Source organism: Urocampus carinirostris, chromosome 6 (genome assembly GCF_059441175.1).
Source record: "Urocampus carinirostris isolate Australia breed hairy pipefish chromosome 6, RoL_Ucar_1.0, whole genome shotgun sequence".
In the NCBI taxonomy this organism is placed as follows: domain Eukaryota; kingdom Metazoa; phylum Chordata; class Actinopteri; order Syngnathiformes; family Syngnathidae; genus Urocampus; species Urocampus carinirostris.
The window spans coordinates 25,669,922-25,680,520 of record NC_142354.1 but is presented as its reverse complement, the minus strand read 5'-3'; the positions used below and the strand labels follow the sequence as shown (position 1 = coordinate 25,680,520).

The window sequence follows — 10,599 nt, the reverse complement described above, 5'->3', positions numbered from 1 at the left end:
ATAGGAGCCACTTATTTTGTGCTCTAGGTTGTATTTTATTCACAGCACAATTATTTAAAAATATTTCAAAGGAAAAACATACAAATAGTTATATTTTTTACTTTAAATAACAATGTTGGACAATACAAAGGGAAAACGGCTATCCTTCTGACCACTATCATAGCACAATATGGTTTAAACCCGGCGCTACCATTAGTTAATGACGGATTTCTTGAAACAGGAAAATACTCAAATCATTTAACACCCTAATTAATTTAACGTAGCAATTAATTTATGTTAGTATCAACTATGATCAGAAATATTGGTATTTCAGCGTAATACCAGGGATTTTGAAAGTTGTACACCCCTCTTTGGTAAATGGAATTTTCCATCATGGACGCCATTCCATGACGGTAAGCGTCGCCGCTGTTTAAACTCACCGATTTATCACTTTTTCCTTCATCACCACCCTTTGTTGATTTTTCAGCGTGGTTGATTAAAGTCTGTAAGTGCAACTGTGGGAATATAGTGTACTTAAAGATATATTAGATAAGGGGCCTTCACGTTAGTCTTTATGGCCCAAACATAAGGTGAAAAACAAGCTCTCGTAATTCTATATTCACGACGGCATAACGGGTGGTACACAATTCAAACGTTCTCATTTTTCTAGTTGTGTATTGGTGTTTCATCTTTCAGACTGAATCCGTTCCAGGTTGGAGGTTGAGGTCTGAATTGGTCGAGGTCTGAATTTATTTTTCCCATTAGAACCAATGGGGAACTCGTTAATCCGTTCAGACCCATATAAAAAAATCTGGATTGTTTTTTTAAATTAAAGGTTTACTTAATCAGCAATGTAATATTTAGTATGTAGATGTATATAAAACTGCTATATGAAGATAACTGATATATTCATGTATTAATACTAATAATAATACCCTAATACACTTTTTCCCCAGACAATTTACATAATTTTGGAGTGACATGTGATACTACGGTATATTTTTTTCCTCGTGTTGGATGTCATTTTCTTCCCAAAAAGACAATTTTCTTTGCATTTGAACACTGATGAATAAACTTGTGAGCCTTTGTGTACTGAGCAAACTTGGTCACACATTTGCAGCAGTTTGGTCCAAAACTCTCCGCCGTTCCATGTCAAGTATTATGACCCCTTCTGCTTTGGGCATACTGTGGGATGCTTGTACATTATGTCGTGGTCGTGGAATCTGCCACCATGTTTAATTTTGATCTCTTTCGTAGTCCAGTGATTACAATGAGCTTCTTGTTTAACGTTTAGGCATTTTATGAACAGCTTCTAACTCAACCCTTGTATGTTTTCCTTCACAACTCTTCCGCACACCAACAATGTATAATTGGAATAATGCTTCTTTTATAAATGATACCAGTTCTCTGCTTAAACTTTACATTACTTTCAACATTACTCTCACTGCTCATACATTTTTTCAGTTCATCATAAATAGCATGTTTAATTGTCAAGAGACAAAACCCCTCAGTAAAGCGGTTCGGCATGACTAGGTCTTTGTAACGCTCTCAGAGGGTGCCGTTCTGAATTTTTCTTAAATTTTGGTCAAGAGTCGAATTGATCAAAGTCGGATGTGAAATGAAATGAAATGATCTGCATTTATATAGCGCTTTTCAAGTCAATGACTTCCCAAAGCGCTTAAAAGCTGTGGCACCACTGTACAAATTTGTTTTCTTTCCGATGTTTCAGTAGATCCCAACATAGGTGGGCCTCAGGTAGTCAGCATCATGAGTGAACTGAAGGACTGCCCCCCTTTAAAGTATTATGACTTCAAGCCTGTGGAGCACGTCAAGGTTTGCCCCCGCTACACGGCCGTGCTCGGACGATCAGAGGACGATGGGATTGGCATCGAGGAGCTGGACACTTTGCAGCTGGAGCTGGAGACTCTCCTGTCCTCGGCTAACCGTCGCCTCAGAGCTCTCGAGGAGCAGAGACAGGTTTGGAAGCATCTATTTTCCACTTCAGTTCAAGATAAAAAATATCGTACATTTGCAGATTCTCACAGACTGGCAGGACAAGAAAGGAGACAAGAGATTTCTGAAGATGGGAAAAGACCCCGACCCTGCCGCGTCATCCCGCCACAAGCCCAAGAAGCAGAAATTAGATGGCAAGAGTAGTCACGGGCCTGGGCCAGGTCCTGGCAGACCCAAATCCAAAAACCTGCAACCCAAGGTCCAAGAATATGAATTCACGGAGGATCCCCAAGATATTCCTCGCACTCCGAAGAACGATGTGCCTAACAGGTCAGCAGTAATCTATATTATGTATGATTTCAGTAAAATGTCACATCTGCATTGTCTGTCTCACCAGATTCTGGGCTTCTGTTGAGCCATACTGTGCCGACATAACAAATGAGGAGATTCGCTTGCTTGAGGAACTCCTAAAACCGCCGGATGATGAAGCAGAGTATTTCAAAGTAAGCCGTTCACATATACTGATGCTAAGTTGAGGAGATTGTGTTAAAATCCTGGTGGTGTGTTTGTCATCGGAAGATTCCGGCTTTAGGGAAACATTACTCACAGCGATGGGCTCAAGAGGATCTTTTAGAGGAGCAGAGAGAAGGAGCACGGGCGAACGACAAGAAGAAGAGTCTCTTAGGTGGTCCGCTGTCTGAGCTTGATGCCAAAGGTAATGTATTTCTCCTGAATTGCAATTTTTCTTAGGGTGGCTGTTTCTGTGGGGTATCAGAATCAGCAAATTATACATGAAATAAATCACAAATTTCAGGGTCATGCAGTCCTGTGTCAGGCTATGTGGTTCTCTAAGGACATGGAAAACTGATTTTCTTGAAGGCTGAAAACATGGGTCATCTTCCACTAGGGCTGCAAGATTTTCGTAAAAAATCCTCATTGCAATTTTTCAGACCTAAATTGCAATTTCGATGCGATAGTTGATTTTAAAAGAAAAGTGCATTTTCTGTGCCAGTTTCTTTTTCGGGGAAAACAAACAGTGACATGTAAATATAACTGATGACGTACTTGGAGACTCAGAGTATACGACTTTAACAAAATATCAACCATAGATTTCTTAATAAAAACAGAATTGCAGTTAAATAAATTGTCTTTATTATGAACTAGCATTGTCTGTTTCTGCATGGTTCCTTCTTCAATATTTAAAATTGGTGCCTTTATTTTCTGTATCAAAGGGTACAATGGTAACTTGGTAATAATTAAGCCGCAGTGCTCCATGGACCATAATAAAAATCGAATTCAGTAATTTTTTTCAACCAAATTATGCATTTTTTGCCTTGTAAAATGTACATTTTGAGCATTTCCTAGTTGGGAAAATACTACATAATTTGATGGATCATTAAAAATAATTGATAATATTATTGTTAATATTATCATTTATTATTGTTATTTTTATTACTATTAAGAATTGTTAATAAATGGACATACTAGCCTACGGGTAGCCCCCTAAGATCACCGGAGTAGCCTGCAGATTGGGTGCAAAGAAATATCATGGGTCATTGTGATCTTCTAGGAAATTTGATTTCTAACTGGAATGATGTTTACTGGTTGACTAAGCCTATTTTAACCTCCGGTAATAACATAGAACAGACACTCCCCTACTTACGACCATTCGACTTACGAAAAACAGTAGATATGAACATTTTTTCTCGGGATGTCGAAAAATATTCGGACATTGCTGTAAGTTAGATTTTTTATTTTGTGCACCTTTTTCCGAGTAGAAGACAGTACTGTAGTGCTTCTTTCCGCCGATACGGGCGTGTGGCGCTGTTGGAGCTTTTCCAGCATCCACCCTGAAGAAATCCACTTCCTCCTTCTAGTTTGTGTTTAAACATTCTGTACTGTATCTCCAGCGTGCTAAGAACTTTGACATTTGTATTGTTCAACATCTCGTGCATCCATTCAATATGGTTGGTGTAAAGTGTATCGAAGAGGCGAGCCGTTTCTTTTGAAATAAAAGTGGAATAAGAAAGCTTGATGCGGTTGAGAAAATAGTGAGATTCCTTTTTTTTCGGCCACTCTCTACCACGGAGAACCTCTTGAAGCGTATCTTCCAAAAGTAAGTTAAACTCAACTTTATTTATCTTTATAGAGAAGTATTTTATGAACTGTTTATTTTGATCACAAAACAATACAGGTTACGTATACAAGCCTCAAACATACTTACATAAACCTTAAACATACAAAATATAGCACTGATGCTACTTATGAACAAATTCAACTTATGAACGATCGTCTGTACAAAAGAAGGGCAGCGTCTGTAATATAGTAATAACATGTTATTTTAGAAATGTATATACAACTGGTTGCCCCTGTGCTAATCGGTAACCCAAAAAATGTTAGCGACCTCTGTACTAGCCTTTAGCATTAGCCTGTTTAGCATTTTGCTCATGCAAAATGCCTGGAATCCATAGTCAAGTCAGGTCATTTTTTTATGAATGGACCTTGATCAGAAGAGGTCTCAAAGGGCTACAAAGACTACAGACAACTAATTATAGGGTTTTTCTCGGCAACCTTTAACTATTGCGGGACCTTTTTGAAACGCAAGCCTCGCAAAATGAGGCATTTCTGTATTTAAATGGATACTTTCAATACTTAAAGAGACACATACAAACCAAAAACCTGGAATCTCCCATGGCCTTGACTGAAGGAGGAGGAGCAATTAACTGTCATGCCTAAGGAGGCAGTACCTCTCCCAGCCGGGGAATGTTAACTACACGCAGAGTTATCCAAGTCCAAAACAGACGTTTAAATGTCACGGTGGGCTTGGCTGGTGTTTTTTAGATGTGGACTCTTTGCTGAAGAAGTCCGAGTCGCAACACGAGTCCGCGGACGACGGCTGCCCCTTCGGTCCCCTCACTCAACGCCTCCTCCAGGCTCTTGTGGAGGTGATTTTACTTGAGAAATATTTTGAAAGCACCGGATTCGGGCTTGATCTTCAAAACGCTCTTCCTTGTTGCATTCAGGAGAATATTATATCCCCGATGGAGGATTCCCCAATACCAGACATTTCAGGAAAGGATGCTAATGACGGTGCCGGGACGTCTCCACGAAGCCAAGGGAAATCTTTCAGGTAGGAGTGACACATCAAGGAAAGTGGCGGAAACTACAATGAGAGAACGTTCCGATTTTGCTGTCTCAGCGCTCCTCACACGCGTTCCCTCGAGGCCCGGATCAAAGAAGAACTGATCACCCAGGGAATACTCGACTCTGAGGAGCGACCGGGTCCGGGCGGGGACTGCGAGGACGAAGTGCTGGTGGAGCTCCAGAAAAGACAGGCGGAACTTAAAGCACTCATTGCTCACAACAAAACTCGCAAGCAGGAGTTGCTTAGGTGAGCGTCTGAAGCGGTACCACAAAAGTCTCAGGGTCTCTGTCAAGGAACTAGCGACTATGTTAATACTCGACTAGTCAACTATTGAAACTATTAGTCGATCAGTTATTTGAAATCAAACGAATTTTACACCTAACGTTTGTCGTTTTTAACAACTGATTTTTGAACTGCATGTTTTTCATTTTAAATGTGTTTGTCAGGCATGGTCTGGCAGACTGCTCAGGCCACTTTTATAGCGAAATATAGGGATTTCATCAAAAACTAGGCCCGCAACAACAAATCACTAAAATCGATTTTGAAAAGCGTTAGCAGCAATGTTCCCTCTAAGCTGCGCGCGTGCGCAATCGCGCAAGGTCCGCACATTCTCAGCGCAGAAGAAAATCTATCCAGCGCAATGTCCCCTCTAAGCTGCGTGTGTGCGCAATCGCGCACTACCCAGAGCTTTTCTGCACACAAGAAAATCTAGCCAGCTCACAAAAATCAGGGCTCGAAATTGCTAATTAAGTAGCAAATTAAGTCAAAGTTACAGTGCATGAAGGTAAAAATACAAAGGTTCACCTGACGTTGTGTTCTAAATGCGGTATTTTGAAGTCAAGTTCGAAGTAGAACGAAGTTGAGTAAAGTCAGTAGAGTTTTTCGAGAACCGGCTTCTTCGGCTCACTAAAAGGAATCGGCTCTTTCGGGTCCTAAACTGCTCTTCAGGTTATTTTTGCTTCTTTCATCCCTATATGACCAAATATTATGTAAAATTATGCACAAAATGACTTAAAGGAAGGGGGAATAGAACAAAAAAGAAAAAATACCAAAAAAGTAGTGAAAAGCTGAGAAAAAAGAAGGAAAAATTCAGAAAAAAGCCAGAAAGAAAGAAACAAAGGAAAAAAATTAAATAGAGTATAAAAAAAAAAGTAACAGCTACGAAAAAAATAAACACAATAAGATTTTTTAAAGGAATAAAAAAAAAAATAATAGAAAAAAACAGGGAAAAAGAAGAAAAAGTTTGTCTCATCTCAACTCATTAGCTGCACCGCTTATCCTCAGTAGGGTCGCGGGGGTGCTGGAGCCCATCCCAGCTATCATCGAGCAGTGGGCAGGGGACACCCTGAACTGGTTGCCAGCCAATCGCAGGGCACACAGGGACATATTACTCTTTTGCTCATTCACACCTAGTGACAGTTTGGACCGGGCAATTAACCTGACATGCATGTCTTTGGAATGTGGGAGGAAACCGCAGTGCCCGGAGGAGATCCACGCTATCACATACAAACTCCGCACAGGAAGGCCGGTTCCCATGATCTCAGAACTGTGCCGCACATGCGATAACCACTGCGCCGTGCTGCCCGTGAAAAAGTTTGTGTTACATTCAAATAATTTCCAATTATACCACGTCAATCTTGATGCCAACATTGTACTTCCACTACACAAGAAATGTTGTGTCTCGTGCAACCGACTCAATAAGCCCCCCAAAATGTTAGTATTATGCGACAAAAGATACCAGGAAAAAAAAGAAATGGAAATCTTGTGAAAGAATTGCTGTACAAACAAATGACGTTTGTAGGCCGTACAACCTTTGCAATAATACATTAGTCAATTCATTCAAAAGTGAAAAAATTGTTTGCATTGCCGGAAACTCAGCAAAATGTAACGTGATGTCAAGTTCTGGACATGTTTGATAATGACTTAGTTGCCACACTTGGGATTGCTGTTGCTCACTGTTGTTTCAAGCGTTGCTCACCGACTTTGTGTGAACGCTCAGACCCGTGGAAAATTAGAGGGAACATTGGTCAACAGCTTAAATCACCTCTACCCGAGTCGCGGGTATATAAACCCGAACCCACCCAAACTCGATGGATTAACTTGATTTGATCACTGAGCCCTAAACAAACCCGAAGCTTTAATTTGCCAGAGTAAACACAAAGCTTTATCTCCGCCCTACATAGTTCAGCGCTAAACTGTGCGTTTCAGCTGAACTGAGGACCTTGGGGTTTACTCTGGGCTGAGTCCCTAAAATCAAAAGTGCACTGCAGAAGCAGCGCAAAAATAAACGGTTCCGCACAACAGTGCGCATTTCGGCGACATTGCAGCGAACAAAAGCTAAAGTTGAACCAAACAAAACGGCGCCGAAAAGAAACTCAGAATTTGCAAATTACAAGCTGCAAATCGTGCAATATTTGGGGGAAAGGCAGGAAGAAAATGACTTTTACAAAGAAAGTTTTTAAATGAAGCAGAAATTACGTTTGACGTGAGGGAGGTGGGAGGAGGAATCCACGCGTCTTTTACCCTAACACGGAGGACGTAAATGTCTTTGGATTTAGTGGTTTGGAGTTAAACTGATAGTTTGGTAAGCATTTTTCTTGTCTAAATAGTTACTCGAGTAAAAGTAGGTGCATGCTGTGCAAGGGAATAAAAGAAAAAACGGGAGATAAATTTGGGCCAAGATCTTACATCTACTCGAGATCCCTTTTTGCACATTGGTCCAGCCAAGGGCGCCTCAAGACCGTATTTCGATGCACAAAGTCCTCTAGATATTACAAAATACTCTTGTTTCTTTTGCACTTTAGAAAAAAGGTAAAAACAGGGTTCGTACTGTTGCTTGAAATCTGTGAAAATGCTTGAATTTTAATGTTGTGTTTTTAAGGGTTGAAAAGTGCTTGAATTTTGGGTGAAGTGCTTGGAAATGCTCAAAATTGTTGCTATGTTTCTGTAGCGTAATTTGGGTGGTAAAGAAGTTATTTTAACAAATGAATTATTGACTAATAAAATGAAATAGCTGAGTTTATTGTTATCTATCTATTATCTATCCTATTTTTATTATTTTAGTTATTCTGAAAGGTGGGCTACGCACGACTTTTAATTGAATTCCTTTTACAGTTTTTGATAGTTCAATATACTTTAATCAAGACAAACACTCTCGGATTTATGGAGCCAAATACAAGAATTAGAAAAAAAAACACTGAAAGATCTGAATTGGCACCATTTAGATAGAAAAAAAACGTTAGGTCCATTATTACGTTATTGTAACTCGATAAAATTCCCACCTTAATGTTACAGCAATACTAATACCTAGCACCTTGAGATTCAGGTTCTTGTTCGATAAAGGGGACAGCCCAGTCTTGAGGTTGTTGATGGTAGGACGGTGAGGAATCCTTAAGGCTGGAGACCCGGTCTGTAATAGGACCACGTAATGCAGCGTGTTGAAGCTGTCATTGGCTGTGGGTGGCTGGTGGCTTTCTTTAAGGTTGCTGGCTCGACTGGGTTAGAACCTTTTTGACTGGGCGTGGGCCAAGATTTGGTCCTAGCTGCTTGTTTAGCTGGCTCCAGAGAACTCTTATTTAGTTTTTGTCAACTCATTGGCCTTTTTCAAACTGAATTCTGAAGTGGCCAGTACCCTGGCACCTGGCTCCGGTCTAGCCGGCCCCCTCGGGGGGAGTTGTCACGAAGACCTTTGCATATGTGCAAGATAACGCGCTAGCTCCCAGCATACAAGATAACAAATCTCACCCCCGGTGTGATCCGATAACTCTGTCACTGTGAATAATTGAATAAAAGCATATTATTCGGTTCTCATGTTCTGACATTGCAAAACGAAATCCCGTTCTAATGTTGAATACGCTACATTTTCAAGTCTGCTAAAAAATGACACAGACCCTCATCTCGGGTGACTTCGCTTTGCCATTGCATTTCTTCTTCCCTCGTAATTGACTGCAGCTGACATTAGTTTGTACAGCATTGTCCTATAAAGTGTCATCTACGGGTCGCGCCTAGAGGACAGGTGCATGTTATACCTAAGGAACTAGGAAATAGGCCATCCAAAAAATAAAGTACCATTTCCTAGTGGTAAATTGCACTGGGAAGAACTTCCTGCAACTGAAAATGTCAGCTACATCTTGTTGTCATTTTTACCCAACACCTATATGGATAGAAAACCGTCTCAAAAACAAATAGATTTGCAATTTTCTCTAGATTTAAATATCTCATGTCTTTATAAAGGCAGACGCAAGTTTAAAATCGCATATGTAAATTGCAGATATATATGCGGCTCCATTCACAAGGGTTGTTTTTATTTTATTGGTATTGTGAAATTGGCTTTGAAAGTCCTTCATAAGTGCTTGAAAATTTCCATTAGAAGCAAGGTGTACGAACCCTGTACATAAACATATATGACGCTTTAGCGCATAAGCCACTATCAGAAGAGACTATAATTATATAAGATGCCGCAATCGGTTGGAAAAACAAGTCGGACCACAATGGTCGACAAGTTTGATTTCTTCTTTTTAGGCTGGCGAAGGAGGAGATGCGTAAGCAAGAGCTGAGGCAAAGGGTCCGGGTATCCGACAACGAGGTCATGGAGGGATTCCGAAGAATCATGGCGGCCAGACAAAAGAAGCGCACTCCCACCAAAAAGGAGAAAGACCAAGCATGGAAAGCTCTGAAGGAGCGAGAAAGCATCCTGAAGTTACTGGACGGCTGAAGCAAGGGAAGAAGATGTTTTGGACCAGCATTTGAGGAGCATTTTCTCAAGAGTTTCCATGATATGTTTATAATGTTTTGTCTGTAGATAGCAGTGATTTTTTTGTTTTTGTTTTTTTGTGTCTCTTGTGATGTCATAAAACTATGCTTATCCGTGTTTGTATAAATGATTAAATCTGTTGTAATTACGCTAACTTTTCTATCATTTTTGAGCCATTTTCAAACCATTTTACAATACATTGGTTGGTTGGATCCCTTAACCACTACGGTTTTAGGGGCACCATTTCCTAGGGTGTGTCTTGGGCAAGTACAGTCTGGTGGCACCCATCCCTCCCCAGGCCAACATAAGGTTCCACCTGGTAGATTATAGGGATTAAATTATTATATTTTACCTTTGACTCATTCTAAATCATTTTAAGCACTATCACACTCAGTCATTGAAACAAATAATACCTTTCGCTTTTTTTTAATTAAAATACTCTCAACCCAAGATTACTTCTATTTCTCAAAGTTAAAACTGGAGATTGTATTAGGATAAAGAAAAGAACACAATATTTGAGTCAGAAATTGGGTTTTTGATAGCCCTTCCATCAGAGGCGCGTGCTTCCAAGCTCAGCTCAGGAAGGAACCACGCTCCCCCAATGGCTAGAGATTCATTTTTTAGGGAACACAGACATAAAACAACACATCTGATTGGCTTAAGCGAGATCACATGAACACATGAAACGAATCTGATTGGTTTAGACAGAAAACACAAGTTTAAATGAAGTCAATAATGCTGGTTCTCTGCCCGGAGATGGCTGGGATGG

The 10,599-nt window shown here is 40.3% G+C and overlaps 1 protein-coding gene across 4 annotated transcripts; it reads left to right on the top strand.

Moving 5' to 3' along the window:
* Window positions 1–13: 13 nt before the first annotated feature.
* Window positions 14–9,984, top strand: tada3l (transcriptional adaptor 3 (NGG1 homolog, yeast)-like). 4 transcript variants are annotated; one of them, XM_088338446.1, is made up of 9 exons: window positions 14–392; window positions 1,712–1,956; window positions 2,015–2,262; window positions 2,330–2,435; window positions 2,512–2,647; window positions 4,774–4,877; window positions 4,956–5,062; window positions 5,132–5,323; window positions 9,599–9,984. In XM_088338446.1, the coding sequence occupies exons 2-9, from the start codon at window positions 1,747–1,749 to the stop codon at window positions 9,789–9,791; spliced, it is 1,296 nt and encodes a 431-aa protein (XP_088194572.1). In that variant the 5' UTR covers window positions 14–392; window positions 1,712–1,746; the 3' UTR covers window positions 9,792–9,984. The 4 variants fall into 4 exon arrangements, with proteins under 4 accessions (XP_088194572.1, XP_088194574.1, XP_088194575.1 ...); XM_088338448.1 differs by having other exon boundaries at window positions 1,709–1,956; XM_088338449.1 differs by lacking the exon at window positions 14–392 and adding an exon at window positions 402–484.
* Window positions 9,985–10,599: the final 615 nt, after the last annotated feature.

Bases quoted from the DNA above. Each gene is read 5' to 3' on its own strand.
- tada3l (XM_088338446.1), top strand. From the start codon at position 1,747: ATGAGTGAACTGAAGGACTGCCCCCCTTTAAAGTATTATGACTTCAAG. The intron at 1,957-2,014 runs GTTTGGAAGCAT...GTACATTTGCAG, and splicing joins CTCTCGAGGAGCAGAGACAG to ATTCTCACAGACTGGCAGGA. The intron at 4,878-4,955 runs GTGATTTTACTT...TGTTGCATTCAG, and splicing joins TCCTCCAGGCTCTTGTGGAG to GAGAATATTATATCCCCGAT.